Source organism: Mustela nigripes, chromosome 8, assembly GCF_022355385.1.
Source record: "Mustela nigripes isolate SB6536 chromosome 8, MUSNIG.SB6536, whole genome shotgun sequence".
NCBI lineage: Eukaryota > Metazoa > Chordata > Mammalia > Carnivora > Mustelidae > Mustela > Mustela nigripes.
This window is the reverse complement of record NC_081564.1, coordinates 21,749,308-21,770,962: the sequence shown is the minus strand read 5'-3', so window position 1 is coordinate 21,770,962 and position 21,655 is coordinate 21,749,308. Positions and strand designations below refer to the sequence as shown.

The following is a 21,655-nucleotide window of genomic DNA, read 5'->3' as shown; positions in this document are numbered from 1 at the left end:
GCCCAGCAGCCCCCCCTTAGGCATGTGGCAAGCAGGGGCAGAAGTACAGGTGGGCGTCGGGGAGGCAGGAGGATGGGAAAGGGCCCTGCTACCTCTTGGGCAGCCTGTCCCACAAGGTGGTCCTCAGTTCAGGGCCTGGGTTGGGACAGTTCAGGCATCTGTTCTCCTCTTGGAATCCCATGCAGGAATGGAGCTGCATAGTCTAACTCAGCCTCATGTCACCTTTCCTACCTCTCCTGGGCTGAATAGGGAAACAAGTTCCCAGGCCGGAAATGGCCAGTGAAGGGACCTAGGGGAGGGACAGGGCTGGGCTCACATGGGTCTGCCTGCCCTCAGCCCAGCTTGTGCCCATACTGGCAGTGCGCTTAAGAGGTTCTGGAACCATGAGGGGTTGAAGGGGGGTGTGGGGAGTAGAGTGAGTGTGGGAGGCTGGGAGAGGCTTGCCAGAGAGGTAGCAGGGCCCCCGAAGTCATGGGAAGACACAGGGAAGGGCTCGTGCAGGGTGAGGGGCTCCCACGGCTGTATCCATCACTGACCCCACAATCAGGAACAGAGAGGGCAAGGCAGGCTCTGGGTGCATCCCATGTCCTCAGTTACAAGTGCTTGCTGGTAAGTAGGGCACCCCAGCCAGACTGCACCAGGGAGGGGGCAGGGGAAAGGGAGGCCTGATACCAGCCTTCTGAATAGCTTCCCAGCTTTCTCTCCTGTGGGGGGGGGGGCTGCCCTACCCCACCCATTTTCCAAATGTCTAGGTCACAATGGTTTCCAAGTCCTGCACTGTGGGACTTTCGGACCTCCCCCTCCATGCATCTCTTGGGTGGGCAGATTTCTAGGCCTAGGAACTCATTCACTGCAACTATCTCCAATGATTGTAAAGGTTTCTAGGACCCCGCATGTGGTTTCTCTGTCCCCTTTCTCATATATGCTATGTCTCCTATGTTTGTGAGTTTCTAGGCCTGCCTCCTCAATCTTCATGGGTTTCCTATTGTGTATTGTGGTTTCTAGATCTCCTCATCTCATTTTCAGTGGTTCTTCTACACAATGATAGTTTCTAGGCCTCTCCTCCCTCTCCCCATGGCTCCCCTATGTATATGATGGTGTCTGGGACCTTGTATTAATTATAGCTCTTTTGAGAATAGTGGAGTCTAGGTCTCCTGACCTCATTTACCATGTACAATGTAATCATAATGGTTGTGGGCCTCCCTTCCCATGATCCATGGATTTCCTAGGTGTACAGTGGTATCTAGGTCCCTTATCCCTTTTCCAACAGGGTCCCAGTGTACCTCACTGTTTCAATGCCTCCCTCCTGATGCTTCACAGCTTTCTCAAGGCCCCCTGTCCCATTGTTACGTGTGGACATGGTTGGTATTCATGCTTCCCTTTCTTCTGCAGGCAGAGCAGAAGCCGAAGCCCTTGCTGGGAAGGGGCCATGGAGGTAGAAGGTACAGTCTGGACTGGGTCAGCCCAAACCAGCCAGGAGGAATGGGCAGGGTCACCCTGGCTTGGCAAGGCCACAGAAAGAAGACAGGGACGAAGACAGAGACAGAGAGCGTGGGGCCTGCTGATAAGGCTGGCCCTGCCTGGCTGAGAGGGACACGATGGGGACTGGGCCAGAGTGGAGAGCTGTCAAGACTCCCTCCTGGGAACCTGGGTGGCAGTGGGGATTGAGAGGAGCCCCTATCCCCAATGATCTCCTGAGTGCCCAGGGCAGGGAGGCGCAGTAGGAGGTCTGGGCTCCGCTGGAGCTTACCCAGTGGCTCTTCTCCCCAGGGTCTCCTTTGGGGCCAGGTTCTCCCTGCAAGGAGAGACCGAGGTAGAGGTAATGAGAGAGGGAAGGAGGAAGGGAGGCTGGGGAGGGGAGGAGAGGGAGAAAGAGGGAAGGAGACACTAAAAGACTGGGAGAGACTGTGGTTTGTATTGGACTAACATAATGATTTAAAGGCAATGAAACATAATAAAAGAACAGCCAGAAACTGGAGGCTCTTTGACCTTTGAAAGAATTGAACTGCCCTCGGTAAACACACACACACACACACACACACACACACACACACACACACACCCTCTACATACTTGTGGCTTTGCTCCTGAGGGCACACCCCAGCCCTTCAGCCTGGCAAATAGTTCAAACAGGAAGCTTTAGTCTTACAGGGCTGAAGAATCACAGGCTGGAGTTGAGACTGCCAAAGGAGGAGGAAATTGAAAGGAAATCCTAGAAAGCAGGGAGCCACTTAGGGGAGTGAAATCTATATAAATACCCACCCCCCAATCCTTGGACAGTCCATGAATTACCCATCCTAAAGTCACAAAGCTGAGTCCAACCCTTGCTCTAGACCAAAAATCAACATTCTTCAGAGGAAGATAATAGAATCCAGATTCTCTTTATTATCTATAGTGTCCAGTATGTAAGTTACTAGGTATGTAAAGAAATAGGAAAACATGACCCACAATGAAGAGAAAAATAAGTCTGTAGAAGCAGATCCATAGCCAACTCAGCTGTTGAAATTAGTAGGCTCTAAGTTGAAAATATCTGTCTTATTTGTCATCAAGGAAATGCCCCAAATCAAAATCACAATGAGATATCACCTCACACCTGTCAGAATGGCTAAAATCAACAACACAAGAAACAACAGGTATTGGCGAGGATGAAAAGAAATGGGAACCCTCAGTGCACTGTTGGTAGGAATGCAAACTGGTACGGCCACTCAGAAAACAGTATGGAGGCTCCTCAAAAAGTTAAAAATAGAGCTACCCTATGACCCAGCAATTGGACTGAGTATTTACCCAAAGGATACAAAATTTTAATTCAAAAGGATACATGCACCCCAATGATTATAGCAGCACCATCGAAATAGCCACATTATGGAAACAGCCCAAATGTCTTTCGACTGATGAATGGATAAAGAAGATAGAGTATTGGGACATCTGGGTGTCTCAGACGGTTAAGCATCTGCCTTTGGCTCAGGTCATGGTCCCAGGGTCCTGAGATCGAGTCTCGCATCGGGTTCCCTGCTTGGCAGAGATTCTGCTTCTCCCTCTCCCTCTGCCTCTCCTCCTGCTTGTGCACTCTCTCTCTCTCAAATGAATAAATAAAATATCTAAAAAGAAAAAAAGTTGAAAAAAAAAGACAGTGTGTGTGTGTGTGTATAAAATGAAATATTACCCAGTCAAAAAAAAGAATGAAATCTTGCCATTTGCCATGACATGGATGGAGCTAGAGAGTATTATGTTAAGTAAGTCAGAGAAAGAAAAACACCATGTGATTTCACTCATATATGGAACTTAAGAAATAAAGGAGCAGGGGCGCCTGGGTGGCTCAGTGGGTTAAAGCCTCTGTCTTTGGCTCAGGTCATGATCTCAGGGTCCTCGGATCGAGCCCTACATTGGGCTCTCTGCTCAGCGGGAAGCCTGCTTCCCTTCCTCTCTCTCTGCCTGGTTCTCTGCCTACTTGTGATCTCTGTCTGTCAAATAAATACATAAAATCTTAAAAAAAAAAAAAAAGAAAGAAAGAAAGGAGCAAAAGGAAAAGAGAGAGAGGGAAGCAAACTAAGAAACAGACTCTTAACCATAGAGAACAAACTGATGGTTACCAGAGGGGAGGTAGATGGGGGGGATGGGTGGAATTGGCGATGGGGATTAAGGAGGGCATTTGTCATGCTGGCGCCAGGGGACGTGTGGAAGTGCTGAATCGTTATTTGTACACGCCTGAAACTAATATGATGCTGTAAGCTAATGAACTGGAATTAAAAAAAAAAAACTAAAAAAATAAAATATCTGTGATAAATATGTTAGCGAATGAAGTGGAATTGACATAATGGGTGATGAGATGGGGCTTTTCAGATCTGCAGAAATCTTATTTATTTATTTATTTTTTAAAAAGATTTTATTTATTTATTTGACAGAGAGAGATCACAAGTAGGCAGAGAGGCAGGCAGAGAGAGAGAGGAGGAAGCAGGCTCCCTGCTGAGCAGAGAGCCCGATTCGAGACTCGATCCCAGGACCCTGAGATCATGACCTGAGCTGAAGGCAGCGGCTTAACCACTGAGCCACCCAGGTACCCAGATCTGCGGAAATTTTAGAAAAGCATCAGACGGAAATCCTGCAAATGAAAAGGACTGTACTTGAAATAAAAACTTCGTTAGTGGGGATTAGCAGAAGATTGGCCAGGACAGAATAAAGAAGCGGTTAACTTGAAGATAGTGTGCAATGCAACAACTCGAACTGAAGCATGAAGAAGAAAAAAGATTTTAAGAAAAAATTATGGGGGGCGCCTGGGTGGCTCAGTGGGTTAAGCCTCTGCCTTCGGCTCAGGTCATGATCTCAGGGTCCTGGGATCGAGACCTGCATCGGGCTCTGTGCTTGGCAGGGAGCCTGCTCCCCCCTCTCTTTCTGCCTACTCGTGATCTCTCTTTCTCTCTCTCTGCCAAATAAATAAATAAAATCTTTTTTTAAAAGAGAGAAAAGAATAAAGAAAAAATAATGGGAGCCTGGGGCACCTGGTTGGTTCAGGTGGAGGAGCACAGGACTCTGGATTTGGGGGGTCATGAGTGATTATTTGAAAAAAAAATACTTTAAAAAAATTAACAGAGCCTCAGTAACTCAAGAGAAGGTGTTAGGTAGAACTGAAGTCCTGGAAGGAGAGAAGGTAGCATAGGAACAGAAAAAATAAGTTGAGGAAATATTAACCAATTTCGTCTCTAAATCTGATGTAAAAATGAAACAAACCAAACTTTTTGTTTCTGGCATGGTGCATGAGGAGCTCAGAAGTTGCCATTCTGTCCTAATAACAAGAAAAATGCTGAACAAATGGAAAATCAACAACTCTTCTTAGAGCCATCAAAGCAGTGAGGTCCCAGGACAAACCACTGCCCCCCCAAACTGCAAAAAGGAGCAGATTGTGATGTACTGAGCAGAAGCCTCCCTGGGAACCAGTGCCAGGTAGAAAAACATAAACACAACTGACAAGTTGCTGGAGGCCAACTCTCGGTGTGGCCAACTCCGAGAGTTCAACATTCCAGGGGGACCCGGTTTTGGGGGGAATCCCCACATCTGTGAGTTTTACACAGGAGCCCTGTTGTAGAAAAATCTCCTGGCGCTTTCAGCAGGAGGAGGGGGAAAGGAACCATTTTGAAACACTCCAGAGCATTCTGTTGTTCTCAGCAGGGCCTGCTCTCAGGAGAAACTTTTTTTTTACGGGAGCCGAACCTGTTGGGGTCTTTTTTCTTTTTCTTTTTTTTTTTTTTTTTTAAAGATTTTATTTATTTATTTGACAGTCAGAGATCACAAGTAGGCAGAGAGGCAGGAAGAGAGAGAGGAGGAGGCAGGCTCCCCGTTGAGCAGAGAGCCCAATGTGGGGCTTGATCCCAGGACCCCGGGACCATAACCTGAGCGGAAGGCAGAGGCCCAACCCACTGAGCAACCCAGGCGCCCCACCTGTTGGGGTCTTATCAGAGCCTCATTGACCTGGGGGAGGGAAATACCCAACTATTGCTGGCTTTAGCCTTCCATGTGTGGGAACAGAAATAGCCCAGCTCAGCTCCCACTTAACCATCTTGTCCCACCTAACTGGGGTGTGAGGGGGTGGGGGGTGGGAACAAAACAAAAAACACTAAAACAAACAAACAAACAAACAAACAGAAAAAAAACAAAAACAAATCTAAGCAGTGCTGCTGAAGTTCACAGTCCAGGGGCAGACTGAGGGAAAGACTGAGACCTAACAATAGGACTCCAGGATGCTTCCTCCCCCTGCACACCTAACCACTACATCACTAAAGTCTCTCTACTGCCGTTCCTTTCACCAAGTACATCATGTTTACCTTCCGACAAAAAATAACAAGGTATTCTGTACGCTGCCTTTGGGTTTTGTTGATAGTTTCCTTTGCTGTGCAAAAGCTCTTTTTTTTTTTTTTTAAATGGCATTTCAAGATTTTTTTTTTAAGATTTTATTTATTTATTTGACAGAGAGAGATCACAAGTAGGCAGAGAGAGAGAGAGAGAGGAGGAAGCAGGCTCACTACAGAGAAGAGAGCCCGATGTGGGGCTCGATCCCAGGACCCTGGGATCATGACCTGAGCCGAAGGCAGAGGCTTTAACCCACTGAGCCATCCAGGCACCCCTCAAGATTTTTTATTTATTTGGGAGAGAGAGAGAGGGAGCACAAGCGAGCTCAAGAGGGCGGTGGTGGGAGGTGTGGCGGTGAGAGGAGGGAGGGGCAAAGGGACTTTCCACAGAGCAGGCAGCCTGACTCAGGGCTCAAACCCAGGACTCCGAGATCATGACCTGAGCCGAAGGCAGATGCTTAACTGACTGAGCCACCCAGGCATCCCTGTGCAAAATCTTTTTATCTTGATGAAGTCCCAATAGTTTATTTTTGTTTTTGTTTTCTTTGCCTTTGAAGACGTGTCTGGCAAGAAGTTGCTGCAGCTGAGGTCACAGAGGTTGCTGCCTGTGTTCCCCCCTAAGATTTTGATGGATTTCTGTCTCACATTTAGGTCTTCCACCCATTTTGAACTCGTATGTGGAATTTAAGAAACAAAACAGGGGAAGGTAGGGAAAAAGAGAATATAAACAGAGAAGGAGGCCAAACCATAAGAGACTCTTAAGTATAGGAAACCAGGTGAGGGTTGCTGGAGGGGAGATGGTTGGGGGGGAATGGGATAACTGGGGGATGGGCATTAACTGGGGGATGCCATGCCCGTGACAGAATGGGCATGGGGTGTTGTATGCAACTTATGAATCATTGTCTTCTACCTCTGAAACTAATCCTCTATATGTTAATTAAATTGAAAGTAAATAAAAAAGTTTAAAAAAATGACAAGGCATACTAGCAGGAAAAAGACACAGTTTTAGAGACTGAGCAAATAATAGGACCAGAGTAAGACATAGCAGAGATGTTGGAATGATCAGACCAGGAACTTAAAAAAACATCTCTATGAGGCACCTGGATGGCTCAGCTAGTTAAGCGTCGGCCTTCGGCTCAGGTCATGATCTTGCGGTCCTGGGATACGGTCCTACAATTGAGCCCCACATCAGGCTCCCTGCTCAGTGAGGAGTCTGCTTCTTCCTCTCCCTCTGCTCCTCCCCACTGCTTGTGCGTGCTCTCTCTCTCAACTAACTAAATAAATAATCTTTTAAAAAATACTACTATGATTAATATGCTAAAGGCTTTAATGGAAAAAATTGATAACATGCAAGGACAAATGGTAATCTGAGCAGAGAGATGGAAATTCTAAGAATCAAAAATAACTGCTAGATTTTGGTTGGAGGTGCTCTTCATAGAGTCCATTAGCTAAGGGTCATCCCATTTTTCCCAGGCCTCTTAAGAAATGCTTCAATTCTAGCAGAGGCCCTGCTTTCTAGTATCGAGAGCCACCGTCCAGAAATACAAATTCAACAGAATATCAGCCATTTATCTCCCAGACGGTCCCCTTTCTGACGTTCTACCTAGAGCAGGAAAAAATACTGAAAACATTACCTGCAGTCACAAGTCCTTCAGTTTCCTGCCAAGATTTCATATTTCCTTAGAGATACCTTTCAAGGAGAAAGTGAGACAGGAGGGGCACATGGGGGACTTCAAAGGCACTGATAAGGTTGTATTTCTTAAGCTTGGTGTTGGGCACATGAATATATGATTTGATATCATTTAGATTTTTCAGGTTAAAAATTCTTTGCGTGTATATTTGAAAAAAATGCTGGAGATCAAACACTCGAAACAGAAATGAGGAATGCCTTTGAAGGGCTCATTTGACTGGGCGTGGCAGAGGAAGGAATCTGTGAACTTGAGAATATGACAATTAGAAACTTTCAAAACTGGAAAGCAACGAGAAAAAAAGACTGAAAAAGCAGAACAGAATATCCAAAAATGATGGGACAAGTACAAAAAGTACAACACATGTAATGGGAAGACCAGAAGGAGAAGAAAAAGAAAGGACCAGAAGCAATATTCGAGGGAATAATGACAGGATTTTCCCAAATTGTCAGACACCAAGCCACAGATCCAGGAAGTTCAGAGAGCACCAAGCAGGATAAATGCCCCCCAAAATACTACGCCCTGGGCAGATCATATTTAAACTTCAGAAAATCAGGGGTACCTGGGTGGCTCAGTGGGTTAAAACCTCTGCCTTCGGCTCAGGTCATGATCCTAGGGTCCTGAGATCGAGCCCCGTATTGGACTCTCTGCTCAGCAGGGAGCCTGCTTCCCCCACCCCCATCTCTCTCTGCCTGCCTCTCTGCCTACTTGTGATCTCTGTCTGTCAAATAAATAATTAAAATCTTTAAAAAAAATAAACTTCAGAAAATCAAAGATAAAAAAGGGTCTTGAAAGGGGCGCCTGGTTGGCTTGGTCAGTAGAACATATAACTCTTGATCTCAGGGTTGTGAGTTTGAACCCATGTTGGATGTAGAGTTTACTTAAAAAAAAAAAAGTGTCTTGAAAGAAGCCAGATGAAAAGTCAACTTCTTTAGAGGAGCAAAGATAAGACTTCCATCCAACTTCTCCTCAGAAACCATTCCAGCAAGAAGAGAGCAGAGTGAAATATTTAAAGTGTTGAGAGACTAAAACCATTGACCTAGAATTGTACCCTGTAAAATCATCCTTTAAAAGTGAAGGAGAAAGAAAGATTTGCTCAGAAAAACAAAAAATGACAGAATTTGTTGCCAGTAGATCTGCCTTGCAAAGATGTTAAAAGGAATTCTTCAAAGAGAAGGAAGCCATAAGTCAGAACTTGGGATCTACATAATGAGAGGAAGAGCATCAGAGAAGTAATAAATGAAGGCAAAATGCAACATTTGTTTCTCGTATTCTTAACTGATCTGACAGAAAATACTTTGCTCAAAATGATAATACCAACTATGTAATTATGTACGCTTCGCATGTGTGTGTATGTGTATATATAGATATCCTTACATGTAACTATATATGAGTGAAATGAATGACAGCAATGATATAAGGAAAAGGAGGGAAAAATGGAGAATATTTTATTATAAGGTTTTTGTACCATAAGGTATTTGCAAGTAGAGGTGGGTTAGTTGTAAATGTATATTGCACACTTTGGGGAAACCACTACAAAAACTGAAAAAGGGAGATGCCTGGGTGGGTCAGTCGGTCAAGGGTCTGCCTTTAGCTCCCAGAGTCTTGGGATCAAGTCCCATGTCTGGCTCCTTGCTCAGCCGGGAGCCTGCTTCTCCCTCTGCCCCTTCCCCTGCTCATGTTCTCTCTCTCTCTTACCCTCTCTCTCTCTCAAATTAAAAAAATCTTAAAAAAAAAAAAAAAGTGAGGGCACCAGGGTGGGCTCAGTTGGTTAAGCCACTGCCTTTGGCTCAGGTCATGATCCCAGAGTCCCGGGATCAAGTCCTGCATTGGCAACCCCAGCTCCACTGGGAGACTGCTTCTCCCTCTGACATCCTCCCCTCTCATGCTCTCACTCTCTCTTTTTAATAAATAAATAAAATCTAAAAAAAAAAAGTGAAAAAGGAAGTACAACTGATAATGCTAAGAAAGGAGGAAAGTAGAATTATATGAAATGAATTAAAACTGAAAAAGGCTGAAAATCTGTAGAAGAAAAATAGGAACAAAGAATAAGAGCAACAAATAGAAGACAGTAAAAAGTAGGGTAAATATTAATTTAATAACCCCTTTAAATTTCAATAATTTAATAAATTTCTTTATTTTTTAACTTTTTTAAAAAGACTTATTTTTCAGTAGTCTCTACAACCAACATGGGGCTCGAACTCACAACCCTGAGATCAAGAGTTGCACGCTCCACTGAATGAGCCAGCCAGATGCCCCTAAATGTCAATGGTTTAAATACACCAGTTAAAAGTCAAGGATTGTCAGAGTGGGTAAAAAACCAAGACCCAACAGTATGTTGTCTAGAAGAAGCCCACTTTAAATATAAAGACACAGGGTACTTGGGTGGCTCAGTGGGTTAAGCCTCTACCTTTGGCTCAGGTCATGGTCTCAGGGTCCTGGAATTGAGCCCCGCATTGGGCTCTCTGCTTGGCCGGGAGCCTGCTTCCCCCTCTCTCTCTGCCTGCCTCTCTGCCTGCTTGTGATCTCTCTCTCTTTCTCTGTGTCAAATAAATAAAATCTTAAAAAAAAAAAAGACACATATAAAGCCAAGGGATGGAAAAAGATATACCATACTAGCACTAACCAGAGCAGACAGAGTAGACTTCGGAGAAAGTAAAATTATCATGGATAAAGGGTGGGGGCAATACAAAATGATGAAAGGATCAGTACTCCATGAAGGCACAACAGTTCTTAATGTGTATATGCCTAACAACAGGGCCTCAAAATATACAAGCCCAAAACTGATAGAACTGCAAGGAGAAATATAGGAATCCACTGTTACAGTTGGAAACTCTGACATCCTCTGCCAGAAATGGACATATACAGTTAGGCAGAAAATGAGAAAGAACATAGTTGAAATCAGCAACACCATCAATCAACTGGATACAATTGATGTCTATAGACCATTTCATCCAATAACAGATTACACATTCTTCTCAAGCTTACATTGAACATTCTGGGCCATAAAATATATCTCAATGAATTTCAAAGAACTAGAAATCATACCATGCATGTTCTTAGACCATAATGGAATTAAACTAGAAATTAATAGCAGAAAGGTAACTGGAAACTCCCCAAATTCCAAATACTTGGAAATTAAACAATAGACTTCTAAGTAACACATGGGTCAAATAAGAAGTCTCAGGAGACATTTTTAGATATTTTGAATGACATAAAAATAAAATGGCAACTTATCAAAATTTGTGGAAAGTATCAAAAGCAATGCGTAGATGGAAATTTATTGCACTGAATGCATATGTTAGGAAAGAAGAAAGATCTAAAATCAATAATCTAAGCTTTGACCTTAGAAAAGTAGAAAAAAGGAGAGTAAATTAAATCCAAAGTAAGTAAAATAAAAGAAACAATAGAAATTAGAGCAGAAATCAACGAAATTGAAAACAAGAAATCAATAGGGAAAACCAACAAAACCAAAAGCTAGTTCTTTGAGAAAAAAAAAATCAATAAAACTGACAATCTCCTAGCCAGGATAATTAGAAGAGAAAAAAGAGAAAAATAGATCAACAGAACAGAACAGAGAGCCCAGAAATAGAAATCAAATTAAACTGATCTTTGATAAAGAAGCAAGACAATGCAATAAAGCAAAGATACTCTTTTTCATAAATAATGCTGGAACAACTGGACACTCACATGTAAAACAAAAAAAAATGAAGAAATTATACCAATTCTTTACAATTTCTTTCAGAGGATAGAAGTGGGAGAACACACCCTAACTCATTCTATGAGGCTAGTGCTACCCTAATACCAAGACTAGACAAAAGTACAAGAAAGGAAAAGAGATATTGAGGGGCGTTTGGGTGGCTCAGTGGGTTAAGCCACTGCCTTCGGCTCAGGTCATGATCTCAGAGTCCTGGGATCGAGTCCCGCGTCGGGCTCTCTGCTCAGCAGGGAACCTGCTTCCCTATCTCTCTCTCTCTGCCTGCCTCTCCATCTACTTGTAATTTCTCTCTGTCAAATTAATAAATAAAAAATCTTAAAAAAAAAGAGATATTGAAAGATCAATATCATCTCATAGATGCAAAATTCTTCAACAAAATTTAGCAAATGGAATCTAAGATGTATAAGAAGAATTATATACCATGACGAAGAGGGATTTATTACAGGATGTATGTATATATGTGCATGTGTGTGTGTGCATTTTAAATATTTTATTTATTTATTTGACAGACAGGGATCACAAGTAGGCAGAGAGGCAGGCAGAGAGAGAGGAAGGGAAGCAGGCTCCCCGTTGAGCAGAGAGCCTGATGTGGGGCTCAATCCCAGGACCCTGGGATCATGACCTGAGCTGAAGGCAGAGGCTTTAACCCACTGAGCCACCCAGGCACCCCATGTATGTGTGTATATATAATGGAACATTATATATCCTTTAAAAATAAAGGAGATTTTCCCATTTGCAACAACATGGATGGCCCTGGAGGGCATTATTCTAAGTGAAATAAACCAGACAGAGGAAGACAAATACTGCATGATATTACTTCTATATGGAATCTTTAAAAAAAGAAAGAAAGAAAGAAAGAAAGAAAGAAAGAAAAAAAAAAAAGATTGAACAGATAGAAACAGAAACACAGTAGATTTCCAGGGTCTGGGGCAGGGGATGAGGAATGGGGAAAGGTTGATAAAGGAATACCAACTTTCAGTTATAACATGACGAAGTTCTGAAGATTTAACATAGAGTATGGTGCCTGAAGTTGATGATAGTGTGTTGTGTAAATGACATTTGCTAAGAGGGTAAATCTTAACTGTTCTTACCACATATGAACACACACACACACACACACACACACACACACACACAAAGTGTGTTCCTTACAGAAAAGATTCTTACGAAACTAAATATACTCTAAGATCCAGCAATTGTACTCACTGGCATTTACCCAAATGAACTGAAAACATGTCCACACAAAAATCTGCATGTGGATGTTTCTTCAGAACTGCGCAAACTTGGAAGCAACCAAGATGTTTTTGAGTAGGCGACATATGATGGAATATTATTTACAGCTAAAAAGAAATGAGTTTATCGAACCGTGAAAAGACACGGAGGAAACTTAAATGCGTCTTAGTGAGAGGAGAGGGATGAATGGGCAGAGCACCAAGGATTTTTAGGTCTGCGGAACCACTCTGTATAACATGACAATGGTGGATACAGAACAGCATTCATCTACCAATACCATGGAATGTACAACACCAAGAGGGAACTCTTGTGTAAACTATGGACTTCAGGTGACAATGTGTCATTGTGGATTCAATTGTACCAAATGTGCCATTGTACGTGAGATGTTGATAGTGGGAAAGGCTGTGCATATGTGAGGACAGGGAAGATATGTGAATCCTCTGTACTTTCTGCTCAATTTTTCTTGAACCCCCCAAAGTGCTGTAGAGATAATTTTATCAATTAGATAAAAAAACAACCAACCAAAACAACATTCTCAGCAACCTTGCTGATCTAGGAATCCTAGCAAACCCAAAGAAGGATAAACACAAAATCATACGCAACTACATCATTATCAACCTGTTGAAAACCAAGAGTAAAGAGAAAATCTTAAAAGCCAAAGGAAAAAAGACGTAGTACGTACAGGAGAACAACAAGAACCACAGCCAGTTTCTCATGAGAAGTTGTCATTTCCTATATCAGCCAGAAGACCATGGAACAATATCTTTAAAAGTGCTAAAAGGGAGGAAAACTGCCAAACTCTCATTTTATCTTCAGCTGAAAATATCTTTTTGTTTTTTAAAGATTTTATTTATTTATTTGACAGACAGTGATCACAAGTAGGCAGAGAAGCAGGCAGAGAGAGAGGGGGAGGCAGGCTCCCCATTGAGCAGAGAGCCCAACACGGGGCTCGATCCCAGGACCCTGGGATCACGACCTGAGCCAAAGGCAGAGGCTTTAACCCACTGAGACACCCAGGCACCCCAGAAAACAGTTTTAGGTAAAAGCGGGGAGGATTCGTTGCCAGCAGACCCATACAGGCAGAGCTAAAGGACGTTCTTTAGGCTGAAGACAAATGATACCAGATGGAATCTGGAGCTACAGGAAATCGTTAGAAATGATAACTATATCAGTAGATATGAATGACTATTTTCCTAACTTGTTTCAAAGTCAATTGTTTAAAGCAATAACAACAATGTATTGTGGGGATCATAACAAATGCAAAAGTGAAATGAATGACAGTGATAGAGCAAGGTGAGAAGGGGGCAAATTATACAGTTGAAATATTCCTATTTATACATGAAGTGGTATAATATTAATTCAAGCAAATTGTGATAAGTCAAGGATGCCTATCGTTATCCTTAGAGCAACCGTGAAAAATAACACAAAGTCATAGAGATAAAATGGGGCTGTAGACAGTACTCAGTCTAAAAGAAGACAGGAAAAAGGGAAAAATATTAAAAGATGGGGTCAAGAGAGCCCAAATCGCAAGATGGTGGGATGGTTGACTTAAATGGAACCGTATCAATAACTCTACATATCATTAAAGGTAAGTGAACTCAACAGTCAAGACTGTTTAAAAAATAAGCCCCGAGTATATGCTGTTAACCAGAGATAGCCTTTGAATAGAAAGAGGAAAATAGAAATAAAAAGAATAAAAATAGAAAGGAAAAGGACTGAAAAAGATATACCAATGCAAATGCTGAAAATAAGAAAGTTGGCGTGTTTAATTTAGTATCAAAGCAGAATGCAGAGCAAGGAGTATCACTAAAGAGAAAGATATTAATATCATAAGGTTGACATTAGAATTCTGAACATGTATGCACCTAAAAACAAAGCTTCAAAACACACTAAGCAAAAACTGACCAAACTGAAGGGAGAAATAGACAAATCTACAATCATAGTTGGAAAGACAGAGAGTGAAAGAGAGAAAAATAGAGGGTCAGAGAGACAGAGACAAGGAGGAAAGAGAGGGAAACAGATACAGAGACAAAGAGCCCAAGTGAGGGAGAGGGATGTGACCTGATCCTTAGAGGACTCAGAGACAAGGGACAAGAAAAGAGAGAGATGCACCATGTCCTAGACGGAGGGAGGGTCGGGAGCTCTGGTTGTGGCGCATGGAGCCAGAGCAGGGGTCTGGACCTGTGGGTTCCTGGAGGGGGTGCTGTAGGGTGGGCAACATCACTCACCCGCTGCCCCGTGGAGCCTTGGGGGCCAGGCTCCCCACGCAGTCCCTGTGTGGGAGGGAGGAGAGGTGAGAAGTCAGCTATTGGTGGGTATGACCCAGGACTTCGCAGAATCCTCCACCAGGGGCTGCCTCAGTACTCACTCTCTCTCCCTTCTCTCCTGGGTGGCCGGAGATTCCTTTGGGTCCAATGGGGCCTGGGGGTCCCTGAGCAATAAGACAGGGCCTCAGTCTTGTGCTGAGGCGGGATGGGGTAGGCAGGGATTTGTAGGGGCAGAGGGGTAGAGGAGGGGGCCTCAGTTTGGCCTGGGCATCTGGGTTCTTTCCCACACTCCCAGTGCCTGGCACACAGCAGTGACTTTGTACAGCTCAGGGTTCAGAGTTATGGCCCTGGAGTCAGAGAGTTTGTGCCCTGACCTGGAAGTTGCTATGTGCTGGCAGCAGCCCTAGGTCAAGAACCTCTATCTTTCTTGGCCGCCAAGTGCGGACAATGCTTGCTTCTCCTTATGTGGACTGAATGAAAAGATTTATGGAAAGTAGTTTGCATATTAAGTGCTCCATAAATGCTTGAATGAATGAATGATGGATGGATGCCTGGATGGATGGACAGATATGTGGACTGATAAGTGGGTGTGTGGATGAATGAATGGAACAGATTAGTGGGAGCAACCGGAGATTTACTCACCATGTGTCCAGGACTCCCAGGGATGCCCATGGGACCAGGAAGTCCAGGGGGACCTGGAATAAGACAGGATGTCCTCAGGACTGAAACAGAGTACAATGCCAGGAAGTCCACCATTCGCTTCCTCCTGAGAGCCACAGCCTTAGGCCCTCTGCCATTTCCCAACCCCACCCTTTACCCTGGACCTGGACTCAACTTACCCATGGGCCCTGGGGGGCCTGGGAGTCCAGATGGTCCCTGGGGCCAGTGGCTGCTAGTCTCAGTGAAGGTGTTGGACAGTAAAGGGTCCCCTGGCAGGGGGGAAAGATGGTGAGTGACCAGGGGCTGGGCTTGAGCATGACCGTCAGTCTGTACCTGCCCCTCTGCCAAGCTGACCGTGACTGCCCTGTGGGATAGCCTGCCATGCGGCTGGGGCTCCTGGACAGCTGCTCTAGGGATGGGGAGGGTGGAGAGTATTGGTCACACAGGACCAGGAGGCAGGGAGACCTGGGCACTAACCCTACCACAGTCTAACTCGTGACATCCAGCAACACTCCAGCTTGCTGAGCCCATACTGCCACATGTCAGATAGGAACACTAATAAAAGCCACTGTTTACTGACAACCTACTTTGCACTGGGCTTCTGTGTGTGGGGGTCATGGAGCTCTGGGAGAACTCTACAGTCACTCTCTCCATTGTACAGATGAGGAAACTGAGGCTTGGGGAAGGAGAAGGAGTGGTGAGATGGAATGAATGGCTGGCTGGGGGAATAAATGAATGGCGCCCAGACATACATCAAAGAAAAGGCACAGGTAGGGGTGAACGGGGCACTCCAAGCTCTGACCACTGGCAGCATGCATGGAGGTCAGTCTGGGGACGAGGCGGAGGATACACATCAGGGCCCTCCTAGGCGGAAGGGGCTCTGAGCACAGAACTAGGGAGTGCAGAGCTCATTTCCTGCTGCCAGGCCTGGAGCTTTCTGGTACTGTCAGGGCTGGACCCTGGCCAGCTCCAAGGCTTGGCAGGAGGGCCTGATGCCGGCAGTTCCAAGCACAGGCTCCAGAGGATGCCTGGGTTTGAAGCTGGCCTCCCTCCCCCATGTCCTGGCTATGTGATCACCCCTCTCTTGCCCTCAGTTTTCCTCATCTGAGAACAGAGCAGGACAATGGCATTTGTCAAAAGACTAGGTAACACGTAGCTGACCAAAGGCAAGCCTGGTAACCAGAAGGTAGATAGCAGTGGTATTGGGGTAATGGTTATGCCGGCCTTGTCCTCACCCCCACCATTATCTGACGTGACCCCAGAGGACTTACCATACTGGGGGTTCCAGGTGTGGGGTGGTCCGACAGGGGCTGGGGGCCCAGGGGGTCCAGGAGGCCCTGGTGGGCCTGGAGGTCCCCTCTCTCCAGGGGCTCCCATAGCTCCGGCCTGGCCAGGGCTTCCTGGGGGGCCCTGAGGACCTACAATGGAACCAGGGAGTTGGTGGGTATCTAGAGGCAGGGAGGCCCAAGGGTGGTTGCAAGGAGGCAGGACAAGGCAGCCTGGGGCAGCGGAGTAGAAGGGGGCTCCTGAGGCCCCAGGCCCAGGACTGTCCTGGCTCTGACCTCCTTGGCCATCTATCCGAGGGATGGATAACCCTCTTCAGGGGCTTTAGGACAATGGACACTTGGTACTTAGTAGATTCTTAGGAAATGTTGATTTCCAGGATGTTCTCTCCTCTCCCTTCCAGGCTTCCGAATGAGTTGTTCGCTCTACCAGTCTTTGCTCTGCCTTGAAGGTGTCCCCTTCAAGTCATCCTTTAGGCTTCAGCTAAGATGTCACTCCTACCAGGAAGCCCTTCCCACCCCCTACCCAACCCAGGCTGGGTCTCTGCTTATTTCCCTGGGCCTTCCATACCTGCAACATCCCCCAGAAGAACATTGGTCCCATGGTGGGGGGGCACTGCTGTTCCTCCTCTGCCTAGGTGCCCCCTTCCGCCCTGGTCTGGGAGCTCCGGGAGGCATGAACGAGTCTGGGCCCCCCCCAGTGCCCAGCTCAGAGCCTGCTACGGTAGGTGCCCAGGAAGCATGGGTCCAGTGAAGGCAAAAGAGGGCTTCAGGGAGCCGGGGTACAAGTGGAGGTGGGTGAGTTGAGACACGAGTGGGTAGAAGGGGCCCAGGCTACCTTTGGCCAACAAAGGGTTCACTGACAGGGCTGAGCTGGGTAACTGAGGGGAGGGGCAGTGCTGTGGGCACTCACCTGGCGGGCCTCTCATCCCCATTGGGCCTCGGCTGCCAGTGTCTCCCTTGGGCCCGGTGGGTCCAGGAAGCCCCTGGGCACCAACTCGATCTGGGGGAGAAAGTTCATCAGCTTGGCAGCTCTGGCTTTCCTCTTGCCCTCACTGTGGCCCCAGCACCCCAGCCAGCACCTACCATCTCGAGGGAGCAGTGGGGCCCTCATGTTCTCTCTGGCTCCGGGTAGTCCTGGGGCAAGGGGGTAGGCAGGGGTCAGTGTCATCCAGGGTCCCTGACCCCAGCTCCACTGTGTGGGGTGGGGTGGTGGGGTGGCCAGGCCCCATCCCCTCCGGCCCACTGGAGAACTGAGAAGACCGAGGCCCAGAAGGGGGTCAAGTTGGGGTGGGGACTAGAATGTGGGAGCACACCCCCCCATAACACACTCACCTTGGAGGCCTCCATCCCCAGGGCTGCCTTGGGCTGCTGGGGAGCCCCAGAGTGGGACGAGGTCCCCAGGGGCAACTGGGGTTGGGAGCACTGCCTGCTCAGTGACAGTGAGCACGGCTACCTGTGGAGGAAGAGGAAGACAGGGTAGGTCCAGGGTCTCAACAGGGACAGGCTAGCTGAGGAGCCCCCTGGCTTGGTCATAGGAGGTCTGCGCAGCCAGCAGAACCCAGGTTGGATTGGAGACCCAGGGCCCAAAGTGCCTGTGATTTTCAAACTGCACAATTCATCCTTAGGAAAGCCATTACACACTGTCTCCACCACCCAAGGGGAGTTCTGGGTCGCTGTGTGTTTGCTGGGTGGTGAGGTTTTTCCTCTGCTGACCTGCATTGATAATCTGAAACTTCTCTTGGTCTCTTAAAGCACCACAAGCTTGAAGGATTTTTACGAAATTTGGAAGGAAGTTTGGGAGGGTAGGAAATGAACTAAAGGCCGCAGGGTGTATACAAAACCACTCCGGGACCCAGTGTGGGGGAGCCTCTGAAAGGTCAGGGGTGCCTCCTGAGCCACTGACCGGGATTAAAAAGGGGCCAGAAGGGGCACCCAGGTGGTTCAGTCAGTTATATGTCTGATTCTTGATTTCAGTGCAGATCGTGATCTCAGTGTTGTGAGATCGAGCCCCACGTTGGGCTCTGCACTCAGCCCAGAGTCTGGTTGGGATTCTCTCTCCTTCCCCTCTGCCCCTCCTCCTGCTCACGTGCACACAGACACACACACACACACACACACACACACACTCTCTCTCTCTCTCTCAAAAATAAATAAATAAAACCTTGAAAAAGGGGGGACAGAATGCCCATTGACCGGGGGTGGGGATCCAGAGAAAAGTTGAAACTCTTGGGCAGACCCAGAATGGAGAACCACACCCCAGATCTGAGACTGAGCCCCTCATGCTGGCCTCTCCCAGGAGGAATTCCGGGAGCAGTGTGGGCTTCCCGGAGCTCCCCAACCTCATAGCGAGGGTTCTGGCACACATCGGGGGCATCCTTTCATAGGACAAAATGGAGATGCTGTGAATGGCTGGCTGGTTTTCTGCAGAGTCACGCATGCTAACTCCGCAAACCACCCCTTCGGCCATCCGGATTTCAAATTTCTCTATCCATTATTAACGTTTTGGTAAACATCTTCACATCGACTCTCCTTAAGATAAATTCCCAGAGTGACAAAGGAAAGGCTACGCAGACAAAGTGTGTACGTCTCTGCGTGTGCTTAGAAAAATCTGGAAGAGAAGATGCTTAAATGTTGACTGTCGCTCTCTCTGGGGGTACAAGTAACTGCTGCAAATGATTTCCTGGTAGGTTTTTTGCCATTCTGAGTTTTTCATGTTTCTAAATTTAAAATGTCTTACTTTTTTTTTTTTTTTTTAAAGATTTATTTGTTTTAGAGAGAGCACGTGTGCGCAGGAGGCAGGGGAGGGGCAGAGGGAGAGAGAATCTCAAGCAGAGTCCCTATGGGGTGCGGAGCCCAACCCACAACCCATCTCATCATGCCCAGATCATGACCTGAGCCAAAATGAAGAGTCCGTGGCTGAAAGTGCTGAGCCACCCAGATGCCCCTGGAATGTCTTACTTTTTAATTGCTAAAACCCTTTTATCTTGAAATCATTTGAGATGCTCAATAGATGTTTTGCTTCAGAAACTAGGAAGATAGTGCTTTTATGGTGGTGTGGGTGTGGCGGGGTAAAAGGCAAAGGCGAAAGGGCAAGGAGGGGACGTAGCCACGGGCTCTGGGCGATGTGTACAATTCTCTGTCTGCACTGGGGATGGGGGAGCACAGGGGACCTTCGTGGGGGAAGGAGCCGGCCAGGCATATGACTCTGAGCAGGCTTCCTGGGGACGGGCACGTAAGGGAAGCCAGCTGGTTCCAGAGGGTGGAAACGACTGCTGGGAAGGCCACCTGCTCTTGGGTGTTGAAGCTCAGCTCAGAGCTGCTCTGTGGGAATGATGAGCTGATGGGGCGTGGAGGGTGGGTGGGGACGAGCCCAACAGGGGAGGGGCAGCTGCTCACGCACCTTGGCCTCCAGCGCCTTCAGCCGCTCGGTCAGCTCTGACACTTTGCTGCAGTTGAGGCAACCTGCAGGGAGGGACGAGGCTGGGCCAGGTATCCTAGGTTCCCCGTGGCACACGTTAGCCCTCAGGGGGACGCAGAATAGAGGCAAGGGGACAGACTTTTAATGGCCCCAACCCATGAGATGGCCCAGTGCAGGGAAGGAGCTACAATCTGGTCAGGGTGGGGCATGCCCTGAGGGTATCCTTGGGCTCCAGAGCCCCTAGAGCTGAACCAGAGACCCACTCCTGCAGCCTTGGCTTCCAAGATGCCTCCTTCCCTGGAAGCCAGGGCAGGAAATCCTGCTGCTTCCCCCTGGGCAGGGCTGGCCTGGGCTTGCTGGCTTTGGGGACCGACACATCACAGCCTGGATGGTGTTGGCATCAGAGGTGCTCCCCCTCTGATCCACCCTCCACAACCACTGGCCGGGTCCTCCAGTCTCCCCAGCAATACCCCTAAGTGATCCGTAGCCTTTCCGGCCCGTTATGCAACCTCCCAGCGGCTGCATACAGAGACTAGTGTTTACAGGCTCGTCTCTTCAAGATCCTGGGTGTTGGGAGAAGTGTTACCCCAGTTCACATCTGAGGAAGCTGAGCTCAGAACAAGGATGGGGGAGTCCTTAATGAGCTCAAAATCTGGGGTCAAGTCCCAGCACTGCCTCTTCCTGGCTGTGGGGTCCTGGGCAGAGTATGTCTCCTCTCTGACCCTCGGCTTCCTCCTCTTTAACATGGGGACAATGATGCCTTCCTGAGGCTGGAAGATTTAAATGAGCTGACAATGGAAAGCACCTGGCACGGTGCCTCACTCATTGCAGACTCTTATTAGAAAAGCATCATTTCAATAAAAAGCAGAAGCTGGGGGCTTGGGCCTCTGTCTGCCAGAGTCCGGGGGTCATGGGTCTTGGGGTACTGGGCCCAGGTCAGACTCCCTCTAGAGCCCTGGGGTGGATGGGGTTGGCACTCCCCCCGACCCTCCACTGCTAGACCCAGCCGGTCTTAGGACCATCACCACATTGCCTGGGCCCCCACCAGCCCTCCCTTAAACCAGAGGGACCCTAAGCAGCTGCCCTGGCACCTACCTGAGAAGGCTGTGGGCCGAAGCGCCATCCGTCGCATGGTGTTGCCCGACCACCTGGGCTCCACGAAGCCAGAGGAGCCTGCAACTGAGGGACAACGGGGGTGAGGGACCCGCCGCCCCGCCCCGTCCTTGTCAGCCTTGTTTCAGACCCCACCCTGCCCGTCTGCTGCTGTTGCCCCAGCAGCGATCCCCACTTCCCTTAGTGCAGAGGGAGACAGAGGCCCAGAGAAGTGGGACAGTTTCCTGGGATCACATAGCGTGAGCTGGGCTGAACTGGAACAAGACAGCCAACCTGCTGGTGTTGGGGAGAGGGGCTCACAATGGGTGGGGCTGACAGTGAGGCACGCCCACTTTCCTCCCCTGCCCCCAACCCTGGCTGCCTGGGTTAAGAGCTTAGAGCTAACAGGTGCAAGGCCAAGTCTCAGCCCTGCTACTCGCTGCCTGTAAGACT

The 21,655-nt window shown here is 47.5% G+C and overlaps 1 protein-coding gene across 21 annotated transcripts in view; it reads right to left on the bottom strand.

Moving 5' to 3' along the window:
• Nucleotides 1-21,655, bottom strand: part of EMID1 (EMI domain containing 1) — a 44,138-nt gene that overhangs the window by 8,087 nt on the left and 14,396 nt on the right. For 8 of the 21 annotated variants that reach the window (XM_059408747.1, XM_059408745.1, XM_059408753.1 and 5 more), the window contains 11 exons: nucleotides 21,206-21,289; nucleotides 20,093-20,154; nucleotides 18,025-18,145; nucleotides 17,776-17,826; nucleotides 17,603-17,692; nucleotides 16,678-16,824; nucleotides 15,586-15,675; nucleotides 15,389-15,441; nucleotides 14,848-14,910; nucleotides 14,708-14,752; nucleotides 1,751-1,795 (listed from right to left, as the gene is read on the bottom strand). In XM_059408747.1, coding sequence (XP_059264730.1) covers nucleotides 1,751-1,795; nucleotides 14,708-14,752; nucleotides 14,848-14,910; nucleotides 15,389-15,441; nucleotides 15,586-15,675; nucleotides 16,678-16,824; nucleotides 17,603-17,692; nucleotides 17,776-17,826; nucleotides 18,025-18,145; nucleotides 20,093-20,154; nucleotides 21,206-21,289 — 851 coding nt within the window. Of the gene's footprint in view, nucleotides 1-1,750; nucleotides 1,796-14,707; nucleotides 14,753-14,847; nucleotides 14,911-15,388; nucleotides 15,442-15,585; nucleotides 15,676-16,677; nucleotides 16,825-17,602; nucleotides 17,693-17,775; nucleotides 17,827-18,024; nucleotides 18,146-20,092; nucleotides 20,214-21,205; nucleotides 21,290-21,655 lie in introns of all 21 variants that reach the window. The other 13 variants (XM_059408746.1, XM_059408758.1, XM_059408765.1 and 10 more) reach the window with 7 other exon arrangements.